The sequence below is a fragment of the Pistacia vera genome, unplaced genomic scaffold (genome assembly GCF_008641045.1).
Source record: "Pistacia vera cultivar Batoury unplaced genomic scaffold, PisVer_v2 Contig427, whole genome shotgun sequence".
Lineage (NCBI taxonomy): Eukaryota > Viridiplantae > Streptophyta > Magnoliopsida > Sapindales > Anacardiaceae > Pistacia > Pistacia vera.
In genome coordinates this window covers 637,025-652,860 of record NW_022196254.1, presented here as the reverse complement: position 1 = coordinate 652,860, position 15,836 = coordinate 637,025, and the positions used below count along the sequence as shown (strand labels likewise).

Here is a 15,836-nt window from a genome sequence, read left to right as displayed (position 1 = left end):
ACGGCGAAGTCTGTAGCTTTCCCAATTCTGTATTTTTTTATGAAGGGTCTAATCTGCAGTTTTTAATAACTTGTAAAGCCAATTACATTCTGCACATTTAAGAGGGTAATTAATTAATAAACCCACCCAATTCAAAAATTGATTGTTTTTGAAATGTATGCTTTGTACTTGTTTGTATATTGCATGGTGCCCGGTACATGAGCCTTAGACCTAAGGGTGAATGTTTTAAATTATTTTGGGTATGTTGGTTGTAATATTTTTTTTTTTAAATAGGGCCTGCGTGTCCTGCCTTCTCTCCTCTTCTTGATGTATATTCTTTTCTCATCTCATTCCCCTCGAATGTAAATCGAGGTTTCTAAATTTGTTGATGTAAAATTAGTTTAATATTAATTTTATTGTAAATTTAGAATGATGTTTTTTGTAATGTACTTGGAGTCGGAGCAAAGGATGAGGCAACCATACTTGGAGACTCAAGATGTTTATTACAGGACCCCTAGGTGACCCATCGATTCCTCTAGGCTCGAGGAAATTGGTTTTAGTTGGGCCATGTACCGACACGTTTAATTTTTGCTTAGAATGCATGCTAAGGTTGAATGTTGAATAACATGCCAAACAATGTCATTCTAACAAAGATAATAATATGATGAGACATTAAATATCAAACCCTCAATTAAAGTATATTAAGTCACAATTGCCTTCCATCACCATGGTTTTAATCAAACCACTGTTCGTCGAAACCTTGTTTGCCAAAGCGAAGGGTACACTTCTACCAGTGGGAGGTTAAAATACATTGGAGTTTTCTTTAATGATGATGGGTCGACTTAAAATGACGATTTTGCTTGTTCGCCAAAGCGAAGGTTGATAAACGCGTCATAGGCATAGTAGAGCAGTACACATATTATGTGACGTGGTGACATGTAGTGTCCACTCTACTGATACTGAGAATCATGCTTGATGACAATGGTTGGAGCCATTGAATTGTGTGATTGGCTTGTTGGCTTTTTCACATTTGAGGTTAATAGTGAGAGCTATCAACTGGTGTGGATTAAGTTTGTTGGCCTACCTAATCAACTCATTTTGGCTTGGTCGCCAAAGCGAAGGTTTGAAATGGGAAGGATGGGATCTTGGTCCAATAGGAAAGCCAACGGGCTTTCCCGAGTTAATAGTGAGGGCTATTGGCTTGAGTAAAATAATGGGTGTATTGTTAATAAAAGACCTTATTAATAATAATGAACTTTATAATAACTTTATCTTTTCTGCAATTGTAGATTCACCAAATGAGCATTATGAACCTGCGACCGATAATCGAAAAAGAAAACAGGTTGGATAGATCCAATTTCTCGACTGGTATCGTAATCTTCGGATTATACTCAAGTTGAAAAGAAATTGTATATCATTGAAAAGCCATACATGGCTGAGCCTGATCCTGATGCCATCAGGAAGTTAAGGATACTTTTCAAAAGTTCCTTGATGGCTGATAGCATACAATGCTTGATGTTAGCATCGATGACACCTACACTGCAAAAGCAGCATGAGAATATGGATGCTTCTTCCATTATTCTACACCTCAAGGAGCTATTTGAAACAAATGCTCGACATGAGGGTACAATGTCAAAAGCACTGTTTGGAGTCGTCTGACTGAGGGTGCCCAAGTTGGTCCTCATGTGCTCAAGATGATCAAGCACATTGAGAGGCTTGAGACTTTGGATGTGGCTTGGATGCAGAATTACAAATGGATTTAATTTTGAATCCTTGCCTGACTCATATGCTCCATTCATAATAAATTTTAATATGAACACGATAGAGAAAACCCTGTCAGAACTTCTGAACATGCTGAGGACTGCAGAACAGGACTTGAAAAAGTCCAAGCCTGTTTTACTGTTGTTGCCAGTAAAGCAAAGGTAACAGCAAGGTAAGGCCAAGGCCAAACCCAGCCCAAGTCCAAGCCCAAGCCCAAGCCCAAAAGGACAGGTTGCTCTTGGGCCTGAGGTGCATAGGAAAGGGCAAGTAGTCTGCTTTTTTTGTGGCAACCTGGCCACTGGAGGAAACACTGCAAGGCTTTCCTCGCAAGCAAGAAGAAGTCAAAGGCTACGACTTCAGGTACTTTCATAATTGAGATTAACTTCTCTTCCTCAACATCTTGGGTCATTGACACAGGATGTGGTACTCACATTTGTACTGATGTGCGAACTAAGGCAAAGTAGAGTGCTCGCCAAGGGAGAGGTGGACCTATGAGTTGGAAATGGAGCACATGTGCTGCGTTGGCTGTAGGGACTTATTGTTTATCTTTGCCTACGGCTTGTTTTAGAACTACATAACTGTTATCACGTACCTTCTATTTCTAGAAATATTATTTCAGTATCCATTTGGATAATATAGGGTATTTATTTGAGATATCTAATGATTGTTGTCCTTTAGTTTGAATGGTATCTATTTGGAATTGCAAGGTTATAATGGATTATATGTTCTGATTTAACACAAAAGATATTCTCAATATTGAACCAAGAAGCTAAACATAGCGATCAAAACCAACATATCTCTGGCATTGTATGGTTCATTTTAATAAGACTCACATTGCAAAACTTCAAAGGGATGGAGTTTTGGCCCCTTTTGACTTCCAATCATTTGAGTTATGCGAGTCATGCCTTTTAGGCAAGATGACCAAGTCTCCTTTCACAGGACAAAGTGAAAGGGCTACTGAACTGTTAGGCATCATCCATATGATGTATGTGGTCACTACAGTTGAAGCCAGAGGTGGATTTCATACTTCATCACATTTACTGATGATTCAGTAGATATGGTTATGTCTACCTTATGAGACTAAAATCTGAAGCCTTTGATAATTCAAGGAATTTAGGAATGAGTACAGAATATGTTGGGCAAAAGTATCAAAGCTCTTCGTTCGGATCGAGGAGGTGAATACTTAAGCTCAGGGTTTTCAGAGTACCTGAAAGAATGTGGGCTAGTGTCCAACTCACCCCTCCTTATAACCCCCCAACACAATGGAGTGTCAGAAAGGAGGAACATACCTTGCTTGACATGGTTAGGTCCATGATGAGTTTTAGTGATTTACCTGCATCGTTCTGGGGTTATGCCTAGAGACTGCGACTTACGTTTTGAACCGTGTGTGCCTCAAAGTCTGTAGATAAGACTCCATATGAGCTATGGAGTGGTGAAAGCCCAACTTGTCTTATCTAAGGATTTGGGGTTGCGAACTTATGTTAAAAAATTGACTTTGAACAAGTTAGGCCTAAATCCTGTAAATGTTATTTGTGGGGTATCCAAAGGAGACCAAAGGATCTATTTCTACCACCCAGAAGAGCGTAAAATCTTTGTTACTCGATCTAGTGTCTTCCTAGAAAAAATATTTTCTAATACTAGTGGGAGAAAAGTAGAACTCGATGAAGTTCTAGACCACCAAGATATACTAGACGAAGACGGGATGATGTGCCACAGGAAGTGGTTGAGCACATAAGGAGGTTACTACACGACTTGTGGATCAAAGTGAACCACCTCAGGTAGCACAGGAGCTCGTAGATCTGGAGAGTACGCCATGAGCCCAAGAGATACGGTTATCTCGTGACTCAACATAGTGTGTACTAGTCTACCAAGACAATGAACCCAGATACAAAGACGCTATATCAGATCCAGATTCCGTTAAATGGCTTGAAGCCATGAAATCTGAGATGGACTCCATGTACCAGACCCAAGTGTGGTGTTTGGTGGAACCACCTGAAGGGGTAAAACAATAGGTGTAAATGGGTCTTCAAGAAGAAGACTGACATGGATGGCAACGTGCATACTTTAAAGCACGACTGGTGCCAAAGGTTTCAAACAAATTCATGGTATTGACTATGAAGAAACATTTTCGCTGGTTGCCTATTAATCCATCTTGATTATGCTTGCATTGCTGCATATCATGACTATGAAGTTTGGCAAATGGATATCAAAACTGCTTTCCTGAACAGAAACCTTGAGGAGGTTGTGTATATGACACAACCTGATGGTTTCGTTCTGATAGTCAAGCTAATGGTATGCAAGTTGCAGAGATCCATTTATGGACTCAAGCAAGCTTCAAGGAGCTGAACTTCGTTTTGATGAAGCCGTAAAAGAATCAGTTTTTTAAACGAAGATGGCCCTGTGTTTACAAGAAAGTGAGTGGGAGCGCAGTAGCATTCCTAGTGTTGTATGTCGATGACATACTTCTGATCGATGATATACCGAACTTACAGTCGGTAAAGAATTGGGATCCAAGTGCTTCTCCATGAAGGACTTAAGGGAAGCAGCCTACATCCTTGGTATAAAGATCTATCGTGATAGATCACGTAGGTTGTTTGGCCTAAGTCAGAGTGCGTATATTGACAAGGTACTGAAAAGATTCAGTATGGAAGAATCCAAGAAGGGATTTCTTCCGATGTCACATAGTGTTTATCTCTCTAAGGAATTGTGTCCTAAAACACAATGAGAGATATAGGATGAAGGAATCCCATATGCATCAGCAATTGGATCCATCATGTATGCCATGCTATGTACTCGGATTGATGTCTCATGTGCTTTGAACACTTATAGTAGATTCAATCGATCCAGGTGAGCGTCACTGATGGCTGTCAAGAATATTCTTAAGTACCTGAAGAGGCTAAGGATATGTTCTTGGTTTATGAGGGAAGTGAGCTCACTGTAAGAGGATACAAGATGCTAGTTTCCAACAGACAAAGATGATTATCGATCGCAATCAGGGTTTGCATTTTATCTCAATGGTGGTGCATGAGCTGGAAAGACTCCAAGCAAAGCACTGTAGCGGACTTTACAATGGAGGCTGAGTATATTGCTTGTCAGATGCGGCCAAGGAGGCAGTCTGGATTAAAAGTTCATACTGAACTTGGTGTGGTTCTCACGATTGTTGATCCATGACATCTATTGTGACAACAATGGAGCAATTGCTCAGCCAGGGAACCACGGTCTCATCAGAAGTCCGACACACTAACCAGACTTCCATCTTATTAGAGAGATAGTTAGAGGAAAGACGTTCAGATTAGTAAAGTGCATACTGACGACAATCTTGCAGATCCCTGACAAACCTCTGTCGCAGTAGAGCATGAAAGGCACTTGAGATCATTTGTAATAATACATGATGATTGGCTATAGTGCAAGTGAAGATTGTTAGAGTAGATACCCTAGAGCCAATCAATTATTGTAGATTGACTCTTGTGAATAAGGTTTATTAATCAATATAAAAGGCATTTTATTCTATACGCGTAAATCATTACTATTGCAATATGTATTGATATATGTCTTAAAATGGTGAACGTGGATGGGGTATCAAGTGTTTCAAATCTTGATAGTGAGAACCTTATGAGCACATAGGTGGCCATTTTAGAAACGTCCGTAGCCCAGTATATTCTGATAAGGGTACATATAATACGGTAAGGCTATCATAGTGTTGAATGACCCTGTCAAAGGTAGTGACTGATCTCACTTGTCAAGGTTGTTTGTGACAACCTGGTGCAACCATGGGTGCTTTGCATAGGCGATTACACCGCAGCAAATTCACTGGACTGACCCACCAGAGGATCCATATGGATGGAACTCCAGTGTCTATGAACAAATCCTCTAACGAATGGTGGTGTATGTGATCCTTAGACTTGAGATCACCAGAGCGCCTGGTGCACCGATTGGTGTATTTGACACTAGCCTAACGCATTTCTTTCAAGCTGTCATACGTGGTGATTGGCTGTATCAGGAGTGTATCAAGACTATGGTGATTAACAGAGGATTCATCACTCTCGGGTTTGGGAGAAAGTATCTCACGTGCAATTTAGTATATGGTAGTGACACTAAAACTGTGGCCACAGTGATTGGATTTGTTGCTCTATCCGGATTATAATATAGGTCATTGGTCCAAAACTGAATACATAATATCGAGAGTAACCGGAGGTTGACACTATTTCTATGCCTTCGTCTCGTTGAGATAACGAATGATGAAAGGATCGAATTGTACGTAACCATATCATTGACTAGCTACTTTGCTGATCATCCATCTATCAGGTGGTCATGATGCCTTGCTAGGGGCCAATCTTGGTCGTGTGTATTAGTAGACGATTAATTGGTGTTAATCGCGATACTATACACTGTCGATATGATGAGGAGCCTATGAATCACACACATAGAAGATAATTTAAGATCCAAGAAGAAGAAGGGCGTTTTCGTCTTTTAAGGTAAAAAGATATTTGGTAATTTTACAGTGCAATTAAATTTGCTGAGGTCATAGCCTTTATTTTTTGTTAGAAAATTAAATAAGTGAAATTACGGTTAAATGTGTGTTCGCACTATTTAATTAATCATCATTATTGTTAAATGTTAATTAAAATATTAATTGATTTTAATTGAAGAGAACGATAATTAAATAAATATCTAATTGGAGTGTTTGGCAACATGGGGTGTTTGGGTTGTAGCCCAAGCCCATTCCATATGGGAACAGGGCAACTTAAATAACACTATAAAGAAAAAGTTTTAATTGAAAATGAGATCTGTTATTTATTATTTGATTTTTCATTAAAAAGAGCACACCTCTAGCCCCAAAATACTCTCCCACGCCAGGTTTTGGTTTTTGCCAAAATCAAATACCTTTTTTTTTTCTTCTTGATTTCTTAAGGCCAAGGAGGATTTAGCAATTCCCTCATTGGTTCTTGTTGATTGTCTTCATGTGGACTTTTACGGTTCGATCCTACACTTGGATCGGTAGCAAACACGTTCAGAGACAATATTGGTGGAGCCTCCAAACGTGGGTATGGTTTCTTAAACCTTGAACTGATTTTTCTGCAGATTTGATTATTTTATATAAACTGTGATTTTTGTACCCGGATCTTGGTTCTAAGGAATGATCCATAGAGTTTATGTTTTTATTTTCTGCTGCGTAACTGGGTCGTTTCCTAACATCCACTTGATGACTTGAGGTACCTACATTAATGTTAGTAACCCTGCAAGGAAACACATATTTGTTAAATACCACATCTCTACTGATAATGACCTTAATTCCTGGAGCCTCTCTCTCCCACAGCCTATATCCCTTTGTCCTTTCTTGATATCCTAAGAACACATATCTTAGGGACCTTGGTTCTAATTTCCCATCTTTGGTATGTGCATAGGCATCACATCCAAAAACTCTTAAATGGTTTATGGATGGTTTTCTTCCTGACCATCTTTCTTCAGGACAGATGTAACCAGTAGCATTAGATGGAGTCCTATTTACTAAGTAGACAGCAGTGGTTAAAGCCTCCCCCCAAAAAGACTTAGGTAGCCCAGCTGTGAAAATGAGGCATCTCACTTTCTCTAATAGTGTCCTATTCATCCTCTCAGCAACTCCATTTTGCTGGGGGGTTCCCCTCACTGTCCTATGTCTCTCAATTCCCTGGTCTTTACAGTAAGTGTCAAACTCAGTGTTATAGAACTCCAATCCATTGTCAGTCCTGAGTGTTTTCACTTTTTTCTCCAGTTGGTTTTCTACTAAGGTCTTCCAGCCCTTAAACTTAATTAGAGCCTCATCCTTGGATCTAAGTAGATAAACCCACACCTTCCTACTGAAGTCATCCACTATAGTTGGAAAATAACTATTCCCCCCATGTGTTTTGACTCTTTCAGGACCCCAAAGATTAGTATAAAGGTAATCCAAACAACCCACAGACAGGTGAGTTCCTTTTGGGAAGCTCAGCTTGTGCTGTTTGCCCATGACACAAGTTTCACAAAAATCTAGGTTTGACACATTGTCATTACCAAATAGCCCCTGCTGTTTGAGATAGCTCATACCAGTTTGGCCTATATGGCCCATCCTCAGGTGCCACTTTTCTACAATTGAAATGTTAGTAGATATAAAAGCATAGTTAACAATCATTTGATGATATTGCCCACACAATATGTACAACCTATTCCTTTTAACACCTTTAAACAACATTTGATCATTTTTGTAAACAGTAATGCACCCATTTTTAGCCTTATAGCTATATCCAGTTTCATCCAGTGTGCCTAAAGAGATCAGGTTACGTTTAAGCTCTGGTATATACCTTACTCTGGTTAACATAATGAGTTTGCCACCTTTAAGTCTAATGGTGATATTACCCACCCCTTTGACTCTGCATGAGTGATTATTGCCCATAAACACTGTTTCAGGTTCATCATTTATTAGATTCTGGAACTAGGTTTTGTTAGGACTCATATGGAAAGAACACCCTGAGTCTAGTACCCATTCATTAGCCATTTCAGAACTAGACATAGTAAGGGCTTCTATAACTTCAATGCTATTACTAGAGGATGCTAAGTTGCTCTCAGTATTGTTCTGTTTTTGCTTCCTAATCCAATCATAACAATTCTTTTTGATGTGACCAGGTTTGTTACAGTGGAAGCACTTCATAGTCTTTGATTTAGATTTATTATTATTATAGGCTTTTCCTTTCTTCTTACTCTTTGGCCCTAAACTTTGTTGGACAACCTTTCCAGTATCTTTACTAAAGTGACCAGTTTCTTGTTTTCCTTTTACAAAAAGATTACTCCCATTTCTTTTTTGTATCTTTAACTCAAGTTCTCTAGATTTTAGACCAGCTATTATAAGATCAACACTAGGGACTGTTCCAGTATACTACAATGCGTTTTTCACTACTAGATATTCATCAGGTAACGAATTTAATAAAATCATTGCAAGACTCGAATCCCCTAATTCCTGATCAGATCCTTTTAGCACTAGTGTCATTCTAAGAAATTCATCTAGGTTTTCTTCTAATGACTTAGAGACATCCATTTTGTAAGAAAACAAAGCACCTTTTAAGAATGCGAAATTAGGAGCAGACTTTAATGCATACAGAGTTTCGAGTTTACCCCAGAGCTCGAGCGGTGTGTCGAGGCCATCCACCTTTCGCAGTACATTATCTGATAAATTCATGATTATCAGATTGTATGCTTCTTTGTCTATCTCCGCTTTCTTTTTCACCTTTTCCTCGGACCACTTGGTTTCATCCTTTTCTAGTGCAATTCCCACCTTATTGTGGGATAACAAAGCCTTCATTTTCTTTTTCCATGTATTAAAATCGATCTTCCCATCGTATTGGGAGATCTCCATACGATTAGTGCTCATTGTACTGTAAGACAGGGCAAGACAGTCTAAGGAGTATGTGGTGTTGTTATACCAGAGGTTGCCAAGTACTGCCAGGCAGTTTTTAAGGCGGTTACTGGTTTTCCAGCTGAGATACCCTTAAACAGATTCAGGACGATTCGAAACCCTAATTCAAAAGAAAACACCCCAAATCCTAAAAAAAACCCTAATTTTGATTTTGCCCGATTTTCGTCGATCCTTTGTGTTTGTGACCTAATCTCACAAATTAATCCCAAGACTTAGCAAGATTTGAAGTCCTAATGATTTAGGAACCTTCAAATTGAAAAACCCTCAAAAATTAACGAACCCTAATTTTTGAATTCGTCAAGAGTTAAACGATTTCTAAACCTAGATACGCCTTAGAACCTTTGGCTCTGATACCACTGTTGTAAAACAATCCGAATTACTTAAACCACCAAATCAATCTCAGATCAAATCAAAAAACGCAAGAACAAGAAATCACACAACACACAATATACCATGGTTCACTTGTTCAATATAGAACAAGTTACATCTACGTTGAGCTCCAGAATATGGAGCTCGCTGCACTAGGATTAATCATTTCAAAGATTATAGATTACAGACAAATCTCCTTCACTGTCAACAACACATTCACACACTCATTCACTTCCCTTTATCCCGCAAATCTTAACAACCACTAGAGTACTCTATACCCTTTAAGGAACACCCTGTCCTAAAAAATAAGCCTCTAGAAAGATTCACACAGAGAAGAACCAGAATGAATATCAAACCCTAACCCAGGTTACAAAACACATTTACAGAGAAAAAAGAGAAAAACCCTAATACACGATCTGACTTCCAAATGCGTGATAAAGTTCCCTTTTATATTGTTGACTTCTGATTGAATTGGAGCCGTCAGATTCTCTTTAATTTGATGGCTGTGATTGACTTGGACTAATAGGCAAAAACGACAGCGTTTTTACTTGGCTTAAACGACGTCGCAGGCTTCAATATTTAACATAAACTATACATTGTAATAAGTTATAATTTTTCTAATTCACGCCTTAAGGAAAGTTGCCTCTACATAGTAATAATTATCTGTATATTACAAAAATATATATGTTATGTAAAATTAAAGGTATAAAATGAAATAAAATATTTATTTAAAATTGTTTGGGAAAATGATTTATGTTTTAGAGTTGTTATCACATCTTTTACCTTACGAGTATATAATAGCTCGTTAGCATGGATACCTTCTTGTTGAAGCCAAAATATTTTTAGTTTCTTAAGCATGTTTAGAGCTTCATGACACAAGACTTTTTGTATTTCCGTACTATTATCCCTAGGATTATTCCCTTTCTCTTCTCATCTAATTGCAACAATGATTTCTCCTTTGGTTAAAGTATACACGATTTGTTGCTCATTTGGATAATCGAAGAAGACATTAATATTCATTTGATTAATGTAGTGAATTTGTCAAATCTGATCACTCAATTCTATAGTAACTCTTTTATTCTCCTCATCCACTTCATTTGTAACTTATAGTTCATTGACATTAGTGGTCCTAATTTTGTAGCGCTTAAAACCATTGACAATTATCTGTGGCTTTACATCAATTGACCATGCATCAACTGTATTTACAATTCCATCAATGACACTTATTTTTGCTGGTTCTAAGAAATGATCTTTTATCCGTTTCAAAAGTAGGCAATTGAAACACTGTATTGAAATCCTAATATCACTGTACTACTAAAACATTAATTATAAAATAAGAAATCAAAACTATAATTTTTGTAACTACACCTCCGTTAAGTTATAACCTCTTTATAGTAATAAAATTAGTTAGTCCCAGTATTATGATTATAAAGATGTTTTATTGTATATTTTCCTTTATTGAACAATTTAGACTAGCCGCAGTTTCAACCACACCTCAAGGTTGTGATAATAGGATGCATTTTCTACCCATATAAAAAAGAGTAAACACCTTTTACCACCCAAGGTTTACCTTAATGACACTTTTCCACACAAAAAAGTTTCAAAATACTACTTTCCCACCCCAAGTTAATTTTTCATTACTACTCAAAGCCGATTTCGACGAAAATTCTTTTTGTCACCACCATTTGAACTTCCAGTCTCTTCTATACAAAACCCTTCTCACTTCAGCACTTGATTTTTTGCCAATTGCCAACCATTGCAGAACTAGGGTTTTCTGTTCTTAACTGATTTTCGATTAATTCTGACGACGAATATTCAATTGGTCTCCATCATTTGATCAGCCGGTCTCAACTTTACAAAAACTCTCTTACCCTAACTCCTATTAACTCGTTGAATACCAGTTAAGAAAGTGAAGTATATTTTGAATATTTGGATATTAACCGAATATAAATGTTAGATGGAAAAATGATATTTTGAAAAAGTGTCATTAAGAAAACCTTAGGTGGGAAAATGTCGTTTACTCCATAAAAAAACAGAGAAATGTCAGTTAAATACTGATGATTGAATCCAAATAGGCCGGCGGGAATCATCTAAATCGGATAATTAAAAACTCTACTGTTATTATAAATGACTCGGCTCCCACTAAAGACAAGATTGTTGTCCTTGTTCATCCCAAATAAATGCTTAGAGTATAACGGTGACCAGAAAAGCATCCTGAAATTAAATAGCACATGTTTCAATTAATGCTACATAAATGGTGTCGCTTTACCAAAAGTCTATAACCCCATATGGGTTGCTGGTTTCGCATTCAGACAGATTACATATTATTGCCATTCGTTAATATTTTCAAGGGCCTCTCTCTCTTTCTTTCTATCTCTCTGCCAAAGACTTGATCTTTTTTGGGGAGTTCCTTCTTCTTCAGTATTGACATGGGAGATTCTCAAGAACATGAAGTGCAGCTTCATATTGTAGGTAAGTGATGAGAGTGATAAGTTTTTGTTTTTGATCCACAGAGATACATGCAAGCATATGGATGATGCCTTTTTGACCATCTTTTTTTAATTTTCCTTCTGTTTACGGTCACTAAATCATAGGAGAAAAAGAAACAAATCATACAGCAATGGGGCAACGTTGCCTCCCCACTAATCACCATTGGATCAGAGTGGACCAAGATCGAAGGTGGTTAGTTGGTAGGTAACGTTACCTCACAGGCTCCCAGTAATAGCTTCGTCTCACATATACTTCAAAACTTCGATGCAATGATGTCCCATGGTATGTAGCCAGTAAATAAACTTGATGTTACCTGCAGGCCAGGAAGACAAGGAAGGAAACTCATTCACCCGCCAAAGAAATTTGATGTGGTGGATCCGAATGGCTATCTATACAATCTTTGTTCTTGTTGGTCAGACGGTCGCCACTCTCCTTGGAAGATTATACTACGACAAAGGTGGCAACAGCAAATGGTTGGCCGGACTTTTGCTCACTGCAGGTTTCCCTGTTCTTATTCCCTTATATTTCATTTCATCACTACCTCAACATCCCATTTCCAACAATCTCAATCATAAATCTCCATCTCTTTTAGTTTTTGCATCGGCTTATATCTCAGTCGGCATTCTTTTAGCTGCTGACTCCATGATGTATTCAGTTGGGTACATGTACCTCCCAGTCTCCACTTATTCCCTCCTTTGCGCTTCTCAATTAGCCTTCAATGCTTTCTTCTCCTTCTTCCTCAACTCTTTGGAGTTCACTTTTCTCATTATCAACTCTTTGACCCTTCTTACCATTTCCTCCATTCTCCTCATCTTTCAAACCAATGACTCTACTGAATCAAGCTACATTGATGGTCAACTGTCAAAACGACAGTATGCGATCGGGTTCATATGTACTCTAGCGGCCTCAGCCGGATATGGCCTAATTCTTTCACTTACACAGTGGTTTTTAAACAAGGTTGTGAAGAAGGAAACGTTCAAGGTGGTTCTGGATATGATAATCTATCCAGATCTGGTTGCCAGTTGTGTTATAGTTGTGGGGCTTTTTGGTAGTGGAGAATGGAAGGGTTTAAGCCAAGAAATGGAGGGGTTTAAGATTGGGAAGGTGTCTTATCTTATGACTTTGATATGGACTGCTGTGTGTTGGCAGGTTTTTTCTATTGGCGCAATTGGGTTGATTTTTGAAGTGTCTTCAGTGTTCTCAAATGTTATAAGTACTTTGGGATTGCCTGTTGTTCCAGTTCTAGCAGTGGTGTTTTTCAAAGATAAAATGAGTGGGCTGAAGGTGGGGGCTTTGATATTGGCTGTTTTGGGGTTTGTTTCTTATGTGTATCAGCATTATTTAGATGACTGTAAGTCCAAAATTGACAGTAGAAATGCAAATGATGCTGCGAAAGCTTCCATTGTTGAGAGAAATAATGTTAGTGAAGAATGAGAACAAGGAATCAACTTGTAAACAGATACCCTTAACCTAATATTCTAGAAAACTGATCACTTGTTTACTCTACTCCATTCCATTGTATGAAATATTAGAAAATTAAATGAATGTTTTTTTTTTGGGTAATCTGGGTGTCCGTGTTAGTTTGCGTGTATTTCAATGAGTCTTTCAAAAAGTTAATGATTGGATAAACTTCCAGGTCACCTCTATTAACAACCGAGGGGAATCAAACTCAAGACCTTTTAGATAATACACCTAAAAGTTCCTATTGCATCACCTAACCACCTAAGGATGGTTAAGTTAAATGAATATTGATCTACCTGTTTATCAAAATCTAATCCTATTAGTCAAAAGCACATTTTGTTTTGCCAAATTATTGATATTTATTTGCAAGTGTAGGAATTAGAATACATGCTCCAAGAGTGATTCAACATCTGAAAAATCTATGGATTGGTCCCTGCTTCATGTCTCGACCAAACTCAGTCAATAATATATCATCATGTCAAATTTGAACATTCAACTGAGTCCAGGATGCCCTTTAATTTGGTATATCTTCTTCAGTTAATATTTAATTATTTGGTATTAAATTCTTACATTTCTTTATGGAAGCCAATGGTTTCATAATAATTGTGAAAAATTAACGGGCAAAATCATATCACCTTTTTTGATAGACTTTAATCAAACTCGAATTAGAAACGTGATTTGCCCCCTTCTTATGGCCTTCGATCAAGCCCCAATTAGAAACACTTATGGTGGCCATTGTTTTTGACGTTTATATTGAGAATAGACAAGAAGATATCCTAACTACACGGGCAGCTGTTTGCTAAGTTCAATGATATCAGTTATCTCTGGATGATCGAGTGGTTTGATAGGAATTCTAGGATGTATTACTCAAGAGATCATGTGTTTGAATTCCTCTTTAGTTGCTAATAAGGGTAACCATTGAAATTATTATCCAACTTACAGTTTTAGGTTCTGGTGGATATACATACATACATACATACATACATGTATGACAAATTAATTTCATCTAAATATAATTAATCTCTCTGTCTGTCACTCTGTCTCCTTCTAGCGTTACAGCTCGGAAGTTCTTCAAAAATATATACTTCATTGACATGGGAGAAGCTCAAGAAGTGCAGCTCCACATCATGGGTACGTGTTTTTTTTTTTTTTTTTTTTTTTTTTACATATATATATATATACATTCCAATTTCCAAGTTCATGAAACAATCCAATTTTTGTTTGGTTTAGGTTATAGATATGGCAGCGAAGAGAACTTATGTGATAGTGGTAGTAATTGCTAAAAGGTAAACTCCATACCATAGTTTTAGGAATATTGTCTTATTCTGTTACTTCAACGTTGAGTTCGTGATTTCTATTTAGAATTCGTCCAAATTTAAGTTGGAAAGGATTACACTTCTCTTGTAAGTTGTAACAAGTGCAATTTTTTCTTTTTGATAACCGGGGTGTCCGGGCCAATTTATATGTATCTCAACTAATCTCCGAAATCCATTAAACACTCTACAAACTTAAAGAACCAGGTAAGTCACAATGTTATTGTGATAGGTGATCCCAAGGTTTGAACCCAAAAACTTAAAGAAATGAACAAACTTCCTTGATCGCAAGACTAATCGCTTGGGGTTCGTAACTATTCCAATTTGCTATCATAAAATCTACTACTAATAGAACCAGTGTTACTTACAGAAAATTAATGAAATTCGCCTATATATGTAGAGATCAAGATGAACGAGGTGAAAGTATTATTTGAAATACGCCTATATATGATGTAGAGACTAGTCCTTCGCATTATTACTTTATTAGTACAGCCCTTATTGTTAATATATATATATATATATATATCTTTTTGTGAGTTTGTTTGCAGTTGAGGAGGCTAAAGAACCAAATGCAGCTGAGAATACAAATATGACCGCCAATCAATATTGCCAAAACACATAAGTTACAAATGGTGCTGAGAATAGCTCTCTACATCTTCATTGTCCTCGTTGGCCAGACAGTGGCTATACTTTTGGGAAGATCGTACTATGTCAAAGGAGGCAAAAGCAAATGGATTGAAACACTAATGGAAGTTGCAGGTTTCCCAGTTCTCCTTCTCTTCTACTGCGTTTCAGCTTTCAAAAATCCCACCACAAGCATTCTTCAAACACGGCCAAGATCTTCCTTTATTGTTGCATCAGTCTATGGCTCCCTTGGCCTACTAACAGCATCAAATTGCTTTCTGTTTTCAATTGGGATGCTATATCTTCCTGTCTCTACTGTCACTCTCATTTCAGCATCCCAGTTAGGCTTCAATGCTTTATTCTCATTTTTACTTAATTCACAGAAGTTCACTCCTTTAATCATCAACTCTTGA

The 15,836-nt window shown here is 37.5% G+C and overlaps 2 protein-coding genes across 2 annotated transcripts; both read left to right on the top strand.

The window, feature by feature from the left end:
* Positions 1-11,899: 11,899 nt before the first annotated feature.
* LOC116143288 (probable purine permease 10) lies at positions 11,900-13,468 on the top strand. The gene is made up of 2 exons (XM_031428749.1): positions 11,900-12,007; positions 12,345-13,468. Exons 1-2 carry the CDS (start codon positions 11,965-11,967, stop codon positions 13,457-13,459), a joined length of 1,158 nt encoding a protein of 385 aa, XP_031284609.1. The 5' UTR covers positions 11,900-11,964; the 3' UTR covers positions 13,460-13,468.
* A 1,960-nt stretch (positions 13,469-15,428) lies between these two features.
* LOC116143191 (probable purine permease 6) lies at positions 15,429-15,836 on the top strand. Its single transcript, XM_031428621.1, has one exon. The coding sequence runs from the start codon at positions 15,429-15,431 to the stop codon at positions 15,834-15,836; it is 408 nt and encodes a 135-aa protein (XP_031284481.1).

Excerpts from the sequence above, each read along its gene's own strand:
- LOC116143288 (XM_031428749.1), top strand. The coding sequence starts at position 11,965 with ATGGGAGATTCTCAAGAACATGAAGTGCAGCTTCATATTGTAG. Across the intron at positions 12,008-12,344 it reads AGTGCAGCTTCATATTGTAG|GCCAGGAAGACAAGGAAGGA; the intron begins GTAAGTGATGAG and ends TGTTACCTGCAG.
- LOC116143191 (XM_031428621.1), top strand. The coding sequence starts at position 15,429 with ATGGTGCTGAGAATAGCTCTCTACATCTTCATTGTCCTCGTTGGCCAG.